This window comes from Panicum virgatum, chromosome 6N (genome assembly GCF_016808335.1).
Source record: "Panicum virgatum strain AP13 chromosome 6N, P.virgatum_v5, whole genome shotgun sequence".
Lineage (NCBI taxonomy): Eukaryota > Viridiplantae > Streptophyta > Magnoliopsida > Poales > Poaceae > Panicum > Panicum virgatum.
The window spans coordinates 44,902,922-44,923,166 of record NC_053150.1 but is presented as its reverse complement, the minus strand read 5'-3'; the positions used below and the strand labels follow the sequence as shown (position 1 = coordinate 44,923,166).

At 44.0% G+C, this 20,245-nt stretch overlaps 2 protein-coding genes across 6 annotated transcripts; one reads left to right on the top strand and one right to left on the bottom strand.

The window, feature by feature from the left end:
• Window positions 1-1,456: 1,456 nt before the first annotated feature.
• LOC120678763 (RNA cytosine-C(5)-methyltransferase NSUN2-like) lies at window positions 1,457-11,060 on the top strand. 4 transcript variants are annotated; one of them, XM_039960093.1, is made up of 16 exons: window positions 1,462-1,781; window positions 2,096-2,184; window positions 2,674-2,740; window positions 2,826-2,941; window positions 3,640-3,706; window positions 3,828-3,876; window positions 4,011-4,096; window positions 4,332-4,585; window positions 4,669-4,724; window positions 4,962-5,047; window positions 5,614-5,706; window positions 9,084-9,444; window positions 9,579-9,737; window positions 9,819-10,102; window positions 10,234-10,462; window positions 10,532-11,060. In XM_039960093.1, the coding sequence occupies exons 1-16, from the start codon at window positions 1,530-1,532 to the stop codon at window positions 10,696-10,698; spliced, it is 2,415 nt and encodes an 804-aa protein (XP_039816027.1). In that variant the 5' UTR covers window positions 1,462-1,529; the 3' UTR covers window positions 10,699-11,060. The 4 variants fall into 4 exon arrangements, with proteins under 4 accessions (XP_039816029.1, XP_039816027.1, XP_039816026.1 ...); XM_039960092.1 differs by having other exon boundaries at window positions 1,463-1,781; window positions 9,579-10,102; XM_039960094.1 differs by having other exon boundaries at window positions 1,469-1,781; window positions 2,831-2,941; window positions 9,579-10,102; window positions 10,532-11,055.
• A 949-nt stretch (window positions 11,061-12,009) lies between these two features.
• LOC120678762 lies at window positions 12,010-16,089 on the bottom strand. Of its 2 annotated transcripts, none has more exons than XM_039960090.1 (3): window positions 15,905-16,089; window positions 15,457-15,659; window positions 12,010-15,355 (listed from the first exon to the last, which is right to left on the bottom strand). In XM_039960090.1, exons 2-3 carry the CDS (start codon window positions 15,566-15,568, stop codon window positions 12,339-12,341), a joined length of 3,129 nt encoding a protein of 1,042 aa, XP_039816024.1. In that variant the 5' UTR covers window positions 15,569-15,659; window positions 15,905-16,089; the 3' UTR covers window positions 12,010-12,338. The 2 variants fall into 2 exon arrangements, with proteins under 2 accessions (XP_039816024.1, XP_039816025.1); XM_039960091.1 differs by having other exon boundaries at window positions 15,457-15,656.
• Window positions 16,090-20,245: the final 4,156 nt, after the last annotated feature.

Below are 20,245 nucleotides of genomic sequence, written 5' to 3'. Positions count from 1 at the left end.
ATGGACTTGTGGCTAGCATATGCATCTTCCATATGAAAACTGTCAATTCGCATAAGATCTTCTTCAGTTTTACTCAAAAGGTCCAATAGTGTATGTATATTGGCCCTTTTGAGACAATTATACGTTCTAGAAGGCAATTCTAATTGATCAATAAAAATACAATTCAATGGAATTCCTTTTTTGTTTTTCTTTAGATTCGTGAATCTTTTTTGAAAGGTTAAAAGGGGTGGAGTAAATCTGTTTTTATTTTCTTCGAAACTAGTGCCCTCTTCCTCTGCGTGTAGAAAAGAAAGAAATAAATCAATCAAATTACGAGAAGCTTCATAAAGCGCATGCTAGCCACAAGTCCATGGGGTGCACGTAGGGCAAGTGCTGCCTGCCTTGGCCCCCCGGCGAGGGGCTCCGGCGGTGGACAAGGGCCGGCGGCACCACCCTCGGCCGCGCCGAGGTGCTCGGCGTAGGGCTGGTGCGGGAGTACAAGAAATTTCAAGATTGCGCGATCTCCCCCGCGGGGGGGCCCTCGAGTTGGTTCATCCCTCAATGGATTTGAGAATTTGAGTACTCAAATGGATTTGCACTATATTAACGGAGCTTTGATTGCAAGTCATTGAGTTGAGATTCAACGTAGTGAGCGTTTGGTTGGGGTCCCTGGGGATTTCAACGAGGCCAACGTTGAGAACTTATAATTAATACTCCCTCCGCGTGCAAAGACAGTTAATTTAGAAAAATGTCAGTTATTACTAGTAGTGAAAAATGACTATTTACCTCTAATTACTTATAGCAGTTGTGATTGAATACCGTGCTATTTATTTGGTTTCTATATCCTCAATAAAATCATTGGAATCAGAAAAAGTAATATATACTTAAACATTTGATTGGTTATATGCCCTTTCTAATCCAATTTTTTCTTAATATTTGATATTATTTTAATTAGATGGACTTTAATACAATCTAAACAAACAGTATTTGCGGGACAAAATTTAAAAGTTGAATGAATAGTCTTTACCGGATAGAGGGAGTATGTACTTTTGTGTCATGATATTTTTATAGAAACCCCAAAGTTAAGAGAATTTACAAAATGCTTTCAAAAATTTGGACAATACGCTAATGGTGGATGCAAAATTAAACAAATTAGTTTTCTTTCTAAAATAGTTATTTACATGTGGATCTCTCAACAGTACAGTATTTTAAGGTCATTTTGCATGTAAACAGTTTTCAGAACTTCAAAGTATTACAAGCATTCAATATCAAACCTACACAGTCACAGCTAATTCAACCAAATAAATTTCAACCTTTTCACCGCAGGCCACATCAGCTTTTTTTTTTTTTCACAGCTGCATCCCACAGCGACTTCAGCCCAACCAAACACCAACCAAAACAGACAAGGATCTCATCGACCAACGGCATTATCTGGATGAGGGACGAGCTCCAAACGGCCAAACCCGAAGTCCCCAAAGGCCCAAACTACCCACCTCACCCCCGATGGCCCAAACCCAAACCCTACCAGGCCACCAACACGAAATGCTGCCATGTTAGCCTCGAGGACCCCCGTCTCGCTCCACCACCGCATCGTCGCCGGCGGCCAGCGGAGGCGATGTATCGGGGGAAGCGAAAGGAAGCCGCAGGGGCGCCATTTCACGCAGGCGCTCGAGAGCCTCTGGAGGCACAGCCCCCGGATCCTTCCTCGTCCAGCCGCTGCCGCCGCTACCGGCGGTGATGCCAAATCCTCGTGGCAGACACCAGTAGTACTCGAGAACGCTGCCTTCGAGGAGTACTATAAGGTGCGGTACCTATTTCATTTCACATAGCTTGACGCGTTGAAGTGCGATTAGAAGTGAATTAGTTTTCCAGTTTCTGGGGTGACTGCTTATTGGGACTGGAACGATTTGTTGCCGTAGGAATGACAAATGTGTTCACATAACAACAAACACTCGGTAACCTAGGTCTATGGTTACCTGATAATCTTGTAGGTGAGTTTAGTCGTCGTATTTGTAGTTATAGTATTGCTTAGAAAAAAGAACATGGTTTTAGGATAGTGTTCTTCTGGATGTGTGAGTGTGATTGCACTTGCTGACTTGCATGTGTGTGTGGGCAGGTTCAGCAAATTGTCCACAAGGAGGAGTGGGATGCCTTCATGAGTGTCCTACGGAAACCGTTGCCTGCGACTTTCAGGATCAACGCCTGGTAATGTTGGTTAGTCAGATGAAATCAGGGTTGCCAGTTAGGTTTTCCTTTAGTTATTTGATTCCTTGGTTTTCGTACTTCCGCATGGACCACTGTGTCAACGATGATATTCGTGTGCTTTTGGAGTTGATGCCCATCTCTCCTCTTCTGGGGCCCAAAGCCTTTGGTTATCAAAAGCTGGCTGCTCCATGACTTGTATATCTGGTTAATCTGCCATTCAAGTAGTCATGTCCGAGGGCTTCATTGAATAAAAAAACCTGTAAACCATCCACTTAGTTGTTACTTACTATTAGACTCATGCAGTTTTAAGGTAATTTCAGGAGAGCCATTAACAAACCTTACATTAGGCTTATGCAAAACTTTATTTATCTTGCTATTCTTACAATGACTGTATTTGGTTTTGCATATTTGGTACATGAATACATTAATTCATCTTTTACTATTGCTTACCATGTAAGCTGGAGGTTAACACTTTACTTCTCTTTTCAGTTGCCAGTTTTATAAAGATATCTGCTCAAAGTTGGAAAATGATTTTAGGCGATATTTGGAGAGTGAGGTTGCCTTTCCTCTGTTGTATATTGAATTCCACTATATTTGGTCCTTGACATTTTCTAATGTACTATTAAAAATGCATTGCAAAGGTTAGCTGTGAGTATGGAGAAGATGCTATCAGGCCCCTGCCTTGGTATCCAGGCAATCTTGCATGGCATCTGAATTTCTCTCGGAAGGAACTGAGGAAAAATCAGGCACTTGAGAGGTAATGATTGCAGCATGATGTTTGAATCTTGCCATGACACGAATCTTCGTTGGTCTATTTAATGCAAATATGACACATTCTTGCTTGCATCAGTCGATATGCGGTAGGGATTTGGGGTTGGGGTGGATATATCTGAGACAAGCTTGAAGTGGGCTTCAAACTGAGTTATATTTTGTTAGAATTATTGAGGTATCAAATAAGTATCCAATAGATCTTGTCTGGTCTAGGAAATATTTGTCGCACAATTATATAGTATTGGGTTTTGTGACCAACCAGTTTTCCAAAAAGCTTAAGTTGTTCTGGGAAACTCAGCAATACACAGAGCATTTATCGGTATCAGAACCTGTCATATCTTTCATTTTGGTTTCAATTTCTGATCTCATATTGCATTTTGATGTTGATATTTCTTAAGGAGTTTTCATAGTGATAATGGAAAGTAGTTCAATAGAGTGAATCAATTTTTTGAGATAGAGCCAGTAATTAGCCACCTTTGTTCTATGATAATCAAGGCTGCTTACAGAATTGTGGAAGTTAGGGGCTCAGTTGATCGTTGAATTAGCAATGCTTGCTTTCACTGTTGTTAGCTTTGCGATATTGTTTTTTCACTTTAAAACTAGTCCTGAACAATTAATTGCTGTTGCTACGTTGATGTGCTCTGATTAATCTACTCTATTGGTTCACTCTTTTGTGCATTCCAGTTTTCATGAGTTTCTAAAGCATGAGAGTGAGGTTGGTAACATAACTAGGCAAGAGGCTGTTAGCATGGTGGGCATCTTGTACCAATTTGCTCACGAATTCTTTTCACCTCAGTTATCTTATATCTTAGTTGTTTTTCCAATCTCTCTTAGATTAATTCATTTTCAATAATTAAAATATATTTCTGCAGGTTCCACCATTGTTTCTGAACGTACAACCTGATCACCATATTCTTGATAGTATGTCCATGTGTTATGCTCCTCTGTTATCTCAAATATCTTGTGCTTTTTATAGAAGCTGGCTTATTGTTTCAGGATTGATGCCGAAATAATCCAATAATATAGACTCACATTTATTTGCCTACCCTTGTCAGTGTGTGCTTCTCCAGGCTCTAAAACTTTCCAGTTACTCGAGATGATTCACCAATCAAAAGAACCAGGACTACTTCCAGGAGCATTGGTACATTTATCCTTTAGCTACATGTGCCACTAAAACTATCATTCTTATAACTCTGGCTGATTCTTGGAAATGAAACCTTAGTCACATTATTTTCTAGTATTTGTTACATCCAGCTAGTACAACTATTTGTGTTATAATTTTCACAGATTTATTAGTAATGAATACCTCAGTTATACATTCTCACTTCCTCATGTGAGACTGATTAGGTGATGGCCAACGATCTCTATGTGATTAGGTGATGGCCAACGATCTCTATGTGCAAAGATGTGATCTCCTTATCCATAATACAAAGAGAATGTGCACCGCCAACCTAATAGTAACAAACCATGAAGCACAAAACTTCCCCGATTGTTCTCTTGCAAAGGATTATTCAGAAGCTTATAAGGATACCTGCAAGCCACAAGGTTTAGAATTCGACCGCATACTTTGTGATGTTCCTTGCAGTGGTGATGGGACTATTCGCAAGGGTCATGAAATGTGGAGAAAGTGGTAAGAACTGGATCTTTTGTTGTCTGCTGCTTTTATGCTTCCCTATATTTATCCTCAGGTAACAACCTGTTTTTGTGGTTCAGGAACTCAGGCATGGGGAACCAACTTCATCTTCTGCAAGTGAATATTGCTATGCGTGGTAATGGTTTATTAATATTGTTTTTGTTGCGGTGGTATCAATCTATGAATCAAGTAGTCTCAGTATAGCATGAGTTGTTAAACACTCCTTCGAAATTTTCTACATAGTTCCCCCGTAATGTTTATCATATGAACCATTGAATTATTGATGTTACTGCATATGATTTGGGAGCAAAATACAATGTGAAGTGTTAAGATTAATAATCCGTAATATCCAAATTTTTATTTATTCCATCAGGTATTGCATTACTTAAAGTGGGTGGAAGGATGGTCTATTCTACCTGTTCAATGAATCCTGTTGAAAATGAAGCTGTTGTAGCAGAGGTATGAGGTATCTAATATCCACTTTAGCTTCTTACTTTTTAGCTATTGAACATAAAGCTGTTATTTTCTTGCGACTTGAAGTCTAAAAAGAGCAAAACCTCTGCACTGTTAAAGACCTTTTGGAGTTGTTAGACATATATTGTCGGGTGCCTTATTGGCTCATGGTATAATAAGGCAATTACAGTAGCTTATAGAACTCTAAAATGATGCCTCAGAAAATTCACCTTGTATGCCATACCGTGATACAGGGTTATGCATGTGGATTTTTTGAGGCAGCTTAAGCACAAGCCCCATTCTGAACTGCTTTATCAGAACTCAGAAGATCTGTAGAGTACAAACAGCTTTTTACTCTGATCCACTTCATGGAGTTGGATCTTTGCAACTTAATGGTTTTACAGAGCATTTTTATTTCCTTTTGTGTATTTTTATTTCAAAACTTGACTATATACAGTTACCTTGCCTGTAGGCTGCTACCTACAAATACCTTTTGCTATTGAGTTTCTACATTCCTATTCTGTAATATAAATTCTTATTGCAAGTTATTCATATATCTCAAAATCATATAGCTCCTTCGAAGAAGTGGAAACTCTGTTGAACTCCTTGATGTTTCTAGTGAGCTTCCTGAATTGGTCCGGCGTCCTGGGCTTAGCACTTGGAAGGTCTGTGTGCTTATATCTATATCATGGTTGATCTATTGGTTACCTTATTTTTATGTGTTTATGTAGAGAGATAGCGAGAGGGGGAAACACCACACACCCATTGTGGGGGGTGACCTTTCATATATATAGCCGAGACGGCTTGATGTACAAGTAAGAGTCAAGTAGACTTAGAGTACAAGACAAGTCAGACTTAGAGTACAAGACAAGTCAGCTATACATATCCTAATACCCGCCCGCAGTCTGAGCGGGAGGATCCCGGACGCAAAGGCCGGACATAAAATCAGTAAATAACTGTACAGGCAAGCCTTTGGTCATAATATCCGCGAACTGGTGAGACGACGGAACGCGTAGCACACGAACCTGTCCCAAAGCCACCTGGTCGCGGACGAAGTGAATATCGATCTCTATATGCTTCGTGCGCCGATGATGTACCGGATTTGCTGTCATGTATACAGCACTGACATTATCACAGTAGACAATCGTCGCCGAAGATAGAGGCGCATGAAGCTCCTGAAGAAGCTGCCGAAGCCAGCAGGTCTCAGCCACAGCGTGCGCCACAGCACGATACTCGGCCTCTGCACTCGAACGAGAGACAGTAGTCTGTCGTTTGGAGGACGAAGACACCAGGTTGTCGCCGAGGAAGACACAGTAGCCCGTAGTAGATCGCCGAGAGTCTGGACAGCCTGCCCAGTTTGCATCTGAGTATGCAGTGAGGGAGGAAACTAGACCAGCACCGATGTGCAAGCCAGTAGACAGCGTACCCTTCACATATCGCAAGATCCGCTTGAGCAACGCCAGATGAGGCTCCCGTGTATCGTACATGAAGAGGCACACCTGCTAAACAGCGTAGGCGAGGTCGGGGCGCGTTAGTGTCATGTACTGAAGGGCACCAGCCAGACTCCGATACTGGGTGGAGCCGGCCATCGGAGCTCCATCTGTGGCCGACAGCTTGGCACGAGTGTCCACTGGTGTCGACGTGGAGTGACACTCGGCCATGCCGGTGCGCTGGAGGAGATCCACCGCATACTGTCGCTGAGACAGAAAGAGGCCATCCGACGAGCATGTGACCGAAATCCCGAGGAAGTGATGGAGATCCCCGAGATCGGTCATGGCGAATTCGGAGTGGAGTAGCCCTGTGAGCCAGCGAAGAACATCCGTCGAGGACGCCGTCAAGATGATGTCGTCGACGTAGATCAGCAAGTAAGCAGTGGCAGCACCCTCTTTGTAAACAAAGAGAGACGTATCCGTAGCCAAGGCTGCGAAGCCAAGGCCACGAATGTATGTGGCGAAACGCTGGTACCACGCCCGAGGTGCCTGCTTGAGCCCATATAAGGACTTCTGCAAAAAACAGACATGATCAGGTGCAGTGGGGTCGACAAAGCCGGGCGGCTGCTGGCAGTAGATCGTCTCGTCCAGATGACCATGAAGAAAAGCGTTCTTCACGTCCAGCTGGTGTATAGGCCAAGCGCGAGAAGCGGCGATGCTGAGGACGACCCGAATAGTGGCCGGTTTGACAACCGGACTGAATGTCTCGTCGTAGTCGATGCCGTACTGCTGTGAGAACCCGTGAACGACCCATCTTGCTTTATGGCGAGCAAGAGAGCCGTCGGAGTTGTACTTGTGCTTGAAGATCCATTTGCCGGAGACGACGTTGGCACCAGGTGGTCGAGGAACTAGACGCCAGGTGCCATTGTCAATCAGCGCCTTGTACTCGTCCTCCATCGCGGCACGCCGCACGCCAATTTGGATCGGCGTGGGCACTCCGGTAGTTAGCCGGAAGTGGAGAGGCGTGGACGGCAGAGTACGTCAGACGATCAGCAGGCCCTGGAAGAGAGCCAGTCTGCGCCCTCGTCACAACACGACGAGGTGGATCCGGGGGCGGGCGCGGAACAACCACCCGGGGCGAGGACTGGAGAGCCCGCGCCTGAGGGATCGGGGACGGCGAGGTAGTCGTGGACGATCGTCGAGGCGGCAGCGGACCGTTGATGTGCGCTGGAGGCGGGCGACGATTGTAGACGAAACGGAACTCGCGTCCCGCAGGGTGCGGCTGGGGCGCAGCCGCGGTCGGAGCAGGTGGGATCAGTCGGACGGGACGTGATGGTGCCGTCGATGTGTCCTAGAAGGCCGAACTTGCCGCACATGGCGGTGAAGAAGGCGTTCCACTTGTTGTAGTTTGGCAGCCGGAGGTCGAGCTCGATGGGGACGTGGGTCTTGACGTTGACGGAGGCGTACGGATTGATGAAGACCGGGAGGACTGAGTCGAAGGAGCCGGGAGTCGTGCCGATGCCGGAGCTAGGGCTGGACGCCGACGAGGTGGACGAATCCGTCGACATGGCGCTGGATCAGATTGATCGGCGCTAGGGGCGGCGCGGCCAGGGAAGCGGTGCGGCGTAGGGGCAGCGCGGCCAGAGGGCGGCGCGGCCAGGGAGGCGGCACCTGGGGCGGCGCAGCCAGGGAGGCGGCACCTGGGGCGGCGCAGCCAGGGAGGCGGCGCGGCCGGGTGGGGTGGTGGCCATGCGGGCCGGGTGGCGGCGCACGGGAATTAGGGCAGCGGAGGGGTTGGTAGCCAGGGAATTAGGGCCCGGACTCTTGATACCATGTAGAGAGATAGCGAGAGGGGGAAACACCACACACCCATTGTGGGGGGGGGTGACCTTTCATATATATAGCCGAGACGGCTTGATGTACAAGTAAGAGTCAAGTAGACTTAGAGTACAAGACAAGTCAGACTTAGAGTACAAGACAAGTCAGCTATACATATCTCTAATAGTTTATTCAATAAGGTTGCTCATTCTTAATTATATTTTCTTTTTTCCCTGGGGTGAGTATGTATGTCTGGATTCATGATTTTGGCACTTATCAAATGCAACATACTGCTTTTGGTAATAGGATGATTTTTAGTTTACTAATTGTAATTTACGTAAAGGAGTATATTGAGCATGTGTCAGAACAGGTGTCTCATTTTTATTTTACACTCTTCACTTTTCACCATACCATATACCTTATACATGATTCCAGAGATGTTTTCCTTGATGCCCCTATATATTCTGCCTATACCATCACTTATTTATGTGTATGATATTACTATGAGCATTTTGATCCAATTCACATCACATATTGTTTTAATTTGTTTACAAGTTAGAAGTTGACAATTGTGTCACCAAGGAGCAATAGTTGTTTCTTATCAAGAAAAAAAAGGAGCAATAATTGCTACTCTTTACTTTTTGGGTAAAATTATGATTCTCTTTAGAATCAACCTTGGGCATCTCGGTGTTTTAGTCAAACAGTTAGTCCCTACGACATTTTGACAATGTACAAGGTGACCGGATCTCGTTCTGTTCTGGTTATCTCAGTGGTTGTTTTTCTAACTCTTGCAGGTACAAGATCGCGGATGTTGGTTTCAGACTCATGATGATGTTCCACATGATAAGAAGAATGTAGTATTGCCAAGCATGTTTACTTCAAGTAATGGCACTGAGGGAAGCCATACAGTGCGTGGTGATGTTGAAGTGAATATAGATGATAGGAGCAGCTTAAGAAATTGCAACATTGAAGAAACAAGCAAAAATAATCATGATATGGATGGACTTCCTATCAATACCAATAAAAAATTTGATTGTACTTCTAACATACTGAATTCAAAATTCCCACTGCATCGGTGCATGAGGATTGTTCCTCATGACCAAAACAGTGGGGCATTTTTCATCGCAGTTCTTCATAAATTGTCTCCCTTGAACGGTAATCACATGCTTTAATTTCTTTTTGATGAGTCCATTTGATACTTTTCATGAAAGTTTAACATAGTCTGATATGCCTATATGCATACTTATTATGACCACTAATATTCTTGAATGCGCTCCACATTCTTTCAGGCTGTCAGATACAGGGCACTAAAATTCAGCACCCACTTGCAAAAGGCATAACTGCGCAACCTCAGAAAGAACCTGAGTCAGAAACAAGACTATATAAAACTAGTTTGACACGCCAACAGAACATTGTTTCTAAAGTTGTCGATTCTGCTGAAGTGCTGGGTAGGCAACAGAATTTAAGCATGGACAACCAAACATCAAATGATAACTCAACTGAAGTTGAAATGGTTTTCAATGGTGTAGAAAGCAGTCGAGCAGAATCAGGCGACAGCATGAGGTTGCAAAAGCAAAGTAGGTGGAAAGGGGTCGATCCTGTATTATTTTTCAAAGATGAAGTGGTGATAAAGAGCATAATATCCTTCTTTGGCATCAAGGAATCATTCCCACTCCGAGGTCATCTGGTGACTAGAAGTACTGATAATGCAAGGAGAATATATTATGTATCAAAATCGGTTAAAAATATTTTGGAGCTGAATACAGAAGTTGGTGAGCAGCTTAAGATCGTTTCGCTTGGTATAAAGATGTTTGTAAGTATAAAGTGCTCTAAATGCATGATGTTCTTTACTGATTCAAGATTTCCTAGTAACACTCAATTTTTTTTCACTGGAATACATATTTTACTCAAATCGTGAGGTACTCAGCCCCTGCTCTCTTTCAGGAAAGTCATAGATCGAAGGATTGCAGTTCATGTGCATATAGATTGTCCTACGAGGGGTTATCACTACTGCTTCCATACATCAGCAAGAGGATACTATATGCATCTCCACTGGACTTCCACCGACTTTTACAGTACAGAAGCATCAACTTTGCTTATTTTGTTGACGCTAGATTTGGGGAGGAAGCTGCATCCTTGATGCCTGGTTGCTGTGTTGTAGTTTTACTTGAAGGTACTATTATGCCCTATCCAAAGATAAAAGCAACCATCACTTGGTATCTAACTTTCTGTAAACTTTCAGGGCATAAGCATGTAGATTCTATTTGTAAGGATCCCTCCACAGTTGCAATTGTTTGCTGGAGAGGGAAGGGGACTATGAATGTCATGGTTTCTCCTCCGGATAGGAAGGATCTGCTTGAAAGGATGGCATATCGCTTTGGTCTTGAAGCCTGTACGGAGGGAGATTAGAAATCTTGTCGTAAGATTAATTGATCAGACCAGGGGAGATGACTACAGCATTGGGACTGGCAATCAAGAACCTCTAGCTACAAGGAAGTATACAGAGGAACTGACATAGCACTTCAGCATGCTGTTGGAGAGTTGGGGGATGCTGAAGAGTTCTTTAGGCCATCCAAATAGTATCCATTGACTTACAATCTTTAGTTCTGTGTTATTCTTGCGTGTAAACAAGTCATTTCCGATGCAGAAACAAATCTACTGTTATCTGTGTTTCACAATATTAGCTCGCTCCGTATAGCTATAAAGCTTTGACAATGTTATCTGGTCCATATAGCTATAAAGCTCAAAAGCTAAACAATTTTTTGATGAAATTGATTCCTTTTTTTTTGTTGGATAGATGAAGTATTGATCTATGCACTGAGTGCAACTTCGACGTAGATTTGCCAAATTTTGGTTCGAACATTTATTTTTACAAAACACGAAATAAATTTATATTAAAAAAATCCGTGCTGTGGTCTAGCGGGCCGCAACAACAACATGCGCGAACGGCCCGCTGCAGCTGTGTTCACGTGACAATGCCCAGCTAACTGCCTAACTTCCTGAAGATGATTGAAGGTCGGTAAGTTTTTTTTTCCCTCTTTAGGGCATGGCCGACAGAAGCTCGATTGGGACGAGTCTGAAGTTACAAGTATACAGCATATGAGAAACCAAAAAAGAAAGGAAAGACCAAACTTTGAACCATCACAACAGTCCCTTGAACCTCAATTTTCTTGATCAGTAGGCCAGGGCGCCAGGCTGCTGTTCATGGCCAGGCTTGCAGGAGGCCCCATTGCTTCCAGTTGTATTAGCCTTTCAATTTTTTTTTACCTTTTACAAGATCAACTCATTGGACAAACTGGAAAGAAACTACTTCATCATGAATAATCAAAGTTGTTGGCCAGTGGCCCCATTGGCATCATGGCATTGACTTGCTTTCCATGACATTGGCACAACACCATCAGCATTGGCTGTATTAGCCTGTGCAAAGTCATCCTGACCACTCCGATCAGATCCAACATGAACTTTGTCTGCTGTGATCATTAGACAGACACATCATGCATGTCTTTCCAGACAAGGCACATGGACCAGCAAAATTTGGTAGTTGGACAGTCCGCTTCATCTCCACATGTACCAGAGATATTCGTGTGCAACCTGTCTTTGATTTATTGGCATAGTGGCATGCCACCGTCGGTTTTGGAAAGCATAGTATTATTTCTAATACAAAGAGAAAAGTTTGCAATAAAGAAGCGAGAATCAGTAGGAAGAACCATTTTAGTGTCAACCTAGCTAATATCTAGAATTGTCATTTCCCAGTCTTGTTTCAAGATGTAGGAGTTATTTCTTTACGAATGGTAGGATGTGAAATATGGGCAAAATTTACAGAAAGAATAAGTAATGTCTGTACACCACAACTAAAGAATTTGAAAGGCTAAAATACTTCAAATAACTTTATGTTCTCTGGAAAGCTTCTGAAACTATTTGCAGGCAAGGTGTCTACTTGTCTTCATGATCATAAGAAAGACTTGTACGGCTGAAACATACCCCAAAATTGTTTGGCCCTCCCATCCTAATTGCAGGGGACCAAAGGTTACACACTTCAGAGAAAGACCTCACTTGTTCTTTCTTCTGGATACTCTGGTAGAAACTGGCACCATTGACTCAAAGCTCTCATAGCCATCATCGAACACTCTGCTATGACGTAACAACTGGCTTGCTGAATCATACCCCATGAGTCGATGAAGTGCCGAGTCAGAAACCTTCTTGGCACTTTGTGTGGCAGCAAGGCTACTAGATCCAGCTTGAGTAGGCAAGCTTCTTGTGTATGATGCTTCATAATCTTCACTGATACTAACAGGACCCCCTGTTAGGCACTCAGCATAATAAGAAGTAATATCCTCATTCGTTGGGATTGTGCAATTAGGGTTGTATGATGGTTGGACCACATCCACGCTGATCTTTGCATGTGCCTGATGTACTGAAGGAAATGATACTGCAAGAACCTTGGAGCATTTACCACACTGCATTTTGCCAATCTTGGCCTTTGATATGTAGACATCTGATGGCATTTGAACCAAATTGAAACATCTGTTGCAGATAGTGTATGGGGAAGCACCTGACAGAGGCCGCAAAATATGCTTTCTCACCACTCGTTTGTGCTCCTTGTAGCTTGATCTAAGTGACTCGTAGTCAAGAATTGTGCTTTCCGCATATGAGGATTGATAATATGAATTGAACTCCCACGGGTCATAGCTGTGAGGTATGCGTGTTTGGGTGTGTCCAAAATGACAGTGTGGGTATGTATGGGTTGGTGAGAAAGAATTGGATGGTTGGTACCTTGGTGGCCTTCCATGACCATAATAGGATTCTAGAGCATGGGAGCTTCGAATGGAATCCCCATCAACGCTTGGGAGATGCTGTTCAACATCGCAGCTATTGGATTGTTGCTGGTACTCCGGGTCCGGGTCTCTCTTCTGATAACTTTTCTCTGAGATTTTCTCACTAGAAAGCCTACTTAGCTGATCTCTTAGTTCATCCATCTTTTTGAGGCGCTCATGTCTAACAATATTATTGAATTTGGTTGATGTCCTGTGGACCAAAACCCCTTGACTTGGAGACCCACTTGAATGAGAACTTGAGGTGCCATCAATTTGCGACTCGATAAAGTTTTGAATTGACTTGGAGTCTTCAGAATCAAGAGACAGTCCCTGGCGAAGTTGACTAGCTTTATATCCATAGGATATCTCTTCTTTGTTCTTATTAAAGCTAGGTACTTTGTTTTGCGTCCTCTTGTATGACCAGCTTGAAATTCTGGCAACAGTTGCACTTGCATTGCTGTCTACCATATCAGCATCTTCCTTTTCCTTAGAGCCATCAGATATTAGCTCATTTTGTTGAAGACATTGTTCAGATTTGATATGTCCGGTGTTAAGTGAAGAGAGGACTTCTTCAACTAGATCTGTACCTTCAGCTTCCAGGGACTGCTGATCCTTACCATCAGTGTTAGCCATATCACCTGAATGAAGAGGGGCTTCATTATTATCAACTCTCTCTGCAATGTGGTCATCTGCAGCTGCCACATTCTCATTCGCATCAACAGTGTTAGCCATATTTTCATTTTCCATATGGCTCTCTTTATTTTCTCCATAACGACAATCTGCCATTAGCCCTTCATTACCACATGGTCTATCTGAAATGTCGTCTTTTGAAATAATCAGATTCTCAATACCATGAACATAGCTGTTCACGTTTTCATCTTCCATGCAACACTCTTCTTCTGTTTCTTGAGTGACATCTGCTATCAGGTCATTTTGTTGAAAACTTTGCTTAATTTTTTCATTCCCATCATCAATCGAAGACACACTTCCTTCAAAGGGATGAGCACTTTCAGCATCTGTGAATTGCTGATCCTTACCATTTTCATGAGATACCTCTACAATGTCCTCATCTGCAACCATACTATGTGCATTCCCATTAACACGGTTGGCCGTACTGTCATCTTCCGTATGGCACTCTTCCATTGCATCATTACAATTATCTTTTATATTGCTGTCAACAAATAAAGAGGAGCTCACTTCACATGGATCTGCAATTTCAATATCAATGGATTGCCAATCCTTGGCACTCTCACTAGAACTATTTGCAATGTCCTCTGCTTCATGGTTGGCAGCACTGTTTTCTTCAGTATTGCACTCTTCCTTTACTTTATTGTCATTACCTATTAGCCTGATTTCTTGATGAGAAGTTTGTTCGTGTTTGAGATGTCCATCGTCTAATGATGAGAGGCTTTCTTCACATGGATGTGCACTTTCAGCATCTAGGTTCTGTGGATGCATATCATGCACATTTCCATGAACTCTCTCTACAAGAACAGCATGCTGCTCCATTGGCTCTTCTGCATCGCTGAAAGACATCTCTAGTTCCTCAATCAACCGACCATGTGGATCACTCCGGGAGGCATCATTCACTTTGACCCCTAGCATAAATCTGCGGCTACCCATCTGATTGCGTAAAGCGTCACTAAGCCCGACGTTTTCTGCTTCATCCGAAAAGTATCCATCATCACTACTGAATGAAAGAGACCTCTCCAACTCTTCAATCAGGGCTTCATGTGATTCAACTTGCATACCTTCATATGATTGTAGCCTCTCCTCCTTGTGAACAACTTCTTTCCCATTCAGTGTACTCACATCACTAGTGGCAAAACCATCTACTTCACCACCATTTGGATTTTCACTTGTGTCAAGTTTTTCAGTCAAATTTGAGCTACTGTCAGCGCCACTGTCTTTGTCATGTATCTCCTTGACCATATCCTCTTCTGAGTTTTTCTTGTTCCCATCAATTAGGGAGCCTGCTTCCTCATTCAGATCCTCATCATGGGTTAAAGTGTTTGCTGCGGAAATTGCTCGTTTTGGAATTGCAACCTTGCAGGGGTCATTGTTGTCAATAGTGGAGGGCACGCTTCCATCAACCATGGCTTCACGAGACTGATCAACAGTGGAGGCAGCTTTCTGTTCATCAGAGCAAATTGATTTGCTACTCTGAGGGGATCCTTGCAGGCTATTTGGAAAGCTGTTGCACTGATCGGATCCCGAGCCAGCTTGTGCTACAGGCACAGCTCGATTTTTCGCTGCATGATGCAATCGATAATGATCAAATTGCTCTTGAAACCATACCATAGAATTTTCAGGATGAGGTAAAATGGACATAAATCAGGGGGACGATATGTACCTCTGAGAACAGTGCCGCAGCCACCACACTTGTAAACTGGAATGGAGGGGTATTCAACAAGAAGCTGGTTGCATCTGGGGCATCTAACAAAGCGAAGCTTATGAGGTTCCATGGCCGTGATCTTGCCTTGCGCCCCTGGCACTTGGAGAAGGCAGAGGCACAGCAGTCAATCTGCCTCAGCAATGAAGGTTACACATATCCTGCTAAAAAAAAACAAGACAGCGCATGAGTTCCTTCAGTTATTGAGGCACCCCCCTCGTAACCCTACCGGGGGCGGACCTAGCACGGGACATGGGTGTGCACAAGTACACCCGATGATTTTTGTAAACGAAATCGAAGCTAGTAGGTGATATATTGTAGCTGGATCGGATCCGAATACAGATAGTTCTGTTAGGGATTGGGGTGCTCCGTCTCGCACAGCAGAAGCAAAGAGAAGGGGCGGGCATACCTGGTGGATGCTCGTCGCCGGCAAAGGGCTGGGCGAGGACGTGGCGACTGGCGCTGCCGCTCGCCCAGTCGTGGCCGCCAGGGAATGAAGACCAAGCGAGGAGAGTCAGAGAGAAGGGAAAGGGGAAAAAAACAGAGGGGGGAGGGGCTGTCAACGAGCCAAGCTCGAGCGGGTCTGCCTCCTCAAGCTGGTGTTCGACACAATCCCGAGCCGAGGCGATAGGAGGCTGAGATCCCGCCGACGCTACCGCCAAGCTCGAACAGTTTTCTTTTTTTAAAAGAAATGCTTAACTTCCAAAAAAAAAAAAAAAACTCGAACTCGGTTCGCGATAGGCCGTTTGGTTGCTTGTGCTAATGAATTGTGACTCGTGCTAATCTTAATAAACAAAGCCTATTTGCAAAATCTCTTTACGGATGCCACGAATCTAATGACAGTAATTAATCGATGGTTCGTTACACTAATGCTACAATAACAATTTTCTAATTGTACGGTCAAAGACCTCATTAAATTCATCTCGCGAAATAGCACAGGAATTGTGAAATTAGTTTTATAAACTATTATTAATTATTTAGTATCCTAATTATCAGTCAAAATTTGTGCTACTCCTCAGGGCCAAAACCACAGGGCCACCAAGATTCGAGCTCGACTCGATTTTACACTCAGCGCGGCTCGACAGGACGGCAGCAGAGCGAGAGGAGCGTGCTTACCCGACGTCCCGATCACGATACAACGACATATAAAAGACGGATTTAATTTAATAATTAGAAAATTTAGCCTTACATTTCCAGGAGTACCTTTCTTAATTTGTGGGCCCATTGCTCGGTAGCTATTAGGTTTTCAAGGCCTCAGTCTCCAACTATATTATTTTAACTTAGAATGGTTGAAAAATAAACCAAGATAATGAATTGTATACGGACACACCATGCAAGCAGAAATACTTTAATTTCATCACTTAGCTCGATCTCGGATTTTTGGAACTCACGAACTTTAGAAAATAGTGGAGCTTTAAAAAAAAACTCGACCTGCGAGGGGCAAGCTGCCCCCGAGCATTAATGTAAGAAGAAGACCTCTCACGCAGGCCGAGAAAACCCCCCGAACCCCTGCCCCACCCTTACACAGGGGCGCCGTAACCCATACCCTCGATCTCGGATTTTTGGAACTCACGAACTTTAGAAAATAGTGGAGCTTTAAAAAAAACTCGACCTGCGAGGGGCAAGCCGCCCCCGAGCATTAATGTAAGAAGAAGACCTCTCACGCAGGCCGAGAAAACCCTCGAACCCCTGCCCCACCCTTACAAGGGGCGCCGTAACCCATACCGTAACCCGTGTGAGAGCGGACCGGAGTGAGCTGAGACCTATTTCTATGTGCTTTGGTGTGTAGGCAGGCGAGAGGATTTTTTTAACCTCAGCCCGAAATTCGCTCCCACCGGGAGTCGAATCCAGAACCTAAGGAGTGCTACTGAGGCCACCTAACCAATCCGGCTAGGCACTCTTTCGCTAGTGGAGCTTTAACGAATAGCTCAATCTCGTATTGTTGAAACTCGTAAACTTCAAGATAGGCTCGAGCTCAACTTGATTATTGCCGAGCTTGTATCAAATTTTTAGGGAGTCAGTCACACACAAAAAAAAAAGAGTCAAATTTGAATAGCTCGTGAGCCTCAAGTTTCCCGGTATCCCAATCGAAGAGGAGTCAGCCGTGAAAGCTAAGCCGCATTAGTCATCAAGCATGACGTGTTTTTTTCCATGTACCTGTCTTCCTCCTTTTATATATTCCTACCTTTTATTTTTAATATTATACATTGATGAATGATAAAATTAGCTGATCATTTTTTAGAATTACTCTATTTAGCTAAAACAAACACGTTATACATTGGCTCTCCTTTAACCATAGTCGTACTTCCTTTCGGGATTGAGAAAAAAATAATCGTATATTGTTCAAAGCAACCGTCTAATTTAGTGATTATATAGATGACGTTTTAACTGACGGCGACTTTTTGCTACTACCAAATGATGAAATAAACTCTCAGAAATATTGAAACAGTCAATATCTTTTGGGCCACCATTTGGAATAACATTGTTATATATTGAGCTTTTTTAGCATAGTGGTCGCAACTAAACGAATGTGTAAGTGCCTTGCGCCATCTTCTGCTGATATAATGATGCGGCTATGATCGGAATTGAGAGGGAGATATTCCTTAGCCTTCTTAGCCTTTTTATGTAACTAGATGTATAGACCGCGTATTTGCGCAGCTAGTATTGAAAATTCAAAAAAATTACATGTCGTTGTATCCTTACTTAAAGATTATACTATTTTTTACCATTGATCATCATGTTTATTATTGTAAATTATGTCTTATTATTGGTTAAAACAATTCAAAATGATCTACCTATAACAACAATTTGATTTGTTGAGCTTTAGTAATATTATGCATATAATTATTCTTATTTTCGTTTTATTTTGATTGATTGTTGTTAGTTTTATTTTTTTTAATAGTATATGTTTGTCACTGATACATAGCTAAATGCTGCTTTATATTTAAGTTTTCATAATGGCATTGGTGGGTAATTTTTAATTAGACATAGGGGTATTTAGGCTAATTTTTATCATAATGGCAGTGGTAGGTCATTTTTATTTTTTTTATTTTTCTCCGATTAACGTGGAAATTTCTAGACCTCGAGAGCGAACGTGGAGGCTCTGTTTATTGACTAAATAATAAGATAATAGATTTGATCCGTTTGATTATTTCGGTTAACCGACCTTTAAAATCGAATTAATCTTATTGAAATGTGAGACTAAAATTATGATAAAAAATTTGTTGTGGTTAATTGTAGCATCTTAGTCGTCGTCGTCGTCGAGAGCAAAAGCAACCGAATCAGAAAAACGAGACAGAGGGAATGAAACAAGGTCGACGCAAGAACACACAGACCAACCCACCAAACATCGAAAGCCTGCCAATTTCCACCAAACTTCACAAATCTCCAATCAATTGCATCCGTGGTAAAAAACGAGTGAAAATAGCAGAACAAAACATCCGACTGATGGATAGAACTGTCGTTCTTAAAGGTTGCTCGGTATCCAGGCATCACCGGGCTTCATTTTTCTGGGCCTTGACTTGGCCTCTGTAGGCTTCACGGAAACTTTTTTAGGCCCGCTGCATCACGCACCTCGTTTTATTTTTTTATTTTTTGAATTCTTGGCCTCTCTAAAATCTCATGCGTGCAACCCCATAGTTGAGTAGGCCTATGGGCTATTGGGGACAGAACACAACCCCCAAAGTATTCTAGTGGTGTGGTGTGTATAGGTCCACCGGTATCTCTCTCCTTCACAAGTTGCTGTCTGTGGTGTGGCCTGCTCGGTTGCCTGGGATAGTGACACGGCCCGTCTTGGGCATGATGTCTATACTTGTGCTGCCCACTTTCCATTGATGAACAAGTATTCTAGTGGCCACTTGCTGTTGCTTCTTCTCATTTCTGGAAAGGTTTTGATGCTTGGCAGCAAAGTTTTTTTTAGCAAATGGCAGCAAAGTTTGTAGATACTAAAATCAGGACGTTGCTATTGTTAGAGGATTATGTAGTGCCCGTAATGGGCTGTGCTTGGTTCGGCCTTCAGGGCCCATGGCGCCTGGCCGCCATCCACACTGGATGTGTGTGCCGGCCCTAGGTTTAGATGCTCCCTCATGTAAACGGCAAGGATCCCTTGATTGGTGGTATTTCCATAAACCCCTAGGGTTCCTTATCTATATATGTAATCGACCATTGCCTTTGGAATGCATCTACAATTTTCCCAGCCATATTCACTTTCATGGTATCACGAGTCCGGGTTTTCCAGATTCGATTTCTGCTGCCCTACCGTGACGGCCTCGTCGTGCAGCGCCCACGCGCCGGCGTTCCCCCGCGCCGCGTCCACCCTCCCCTGCGCGAGCGGCGACTCCCTGCCGCGCCGTGCCCTCTCCCCTGCGCGCGCTAGCCTCGCTGTGCCGCTGCGCCATCCATGGCCGGCTCCCTCTCGCCCTCCGCTGCCGCCGCCGCGGAAGCCGAAGCCGCCAAGGCCGCCGCCGACTCTGCTGCCGCGGCCAAGGCCCAATGCCGAGCGGCGCGCGAGGCTGCCTAGCCCGCGCCGCTGAGGCGGAAGAGGAGGCCGCAGCGGCGGCTAGAGAGCGCGACGCCGCCGCCGCTCGTGCACGCGACGCCCTAGCGCGTGCCGAGCGCGAGCACGCCGCTGCTCTCCCCTCTGACTCCGACGTCGACGATCGGGACGACGACGGCGCCCCTTTACTCCGGCCCCCGCGACCTCCACCACGCCCTGCTGCTCCACGAAGCCGCGGCCATCGTCAACCTTCAC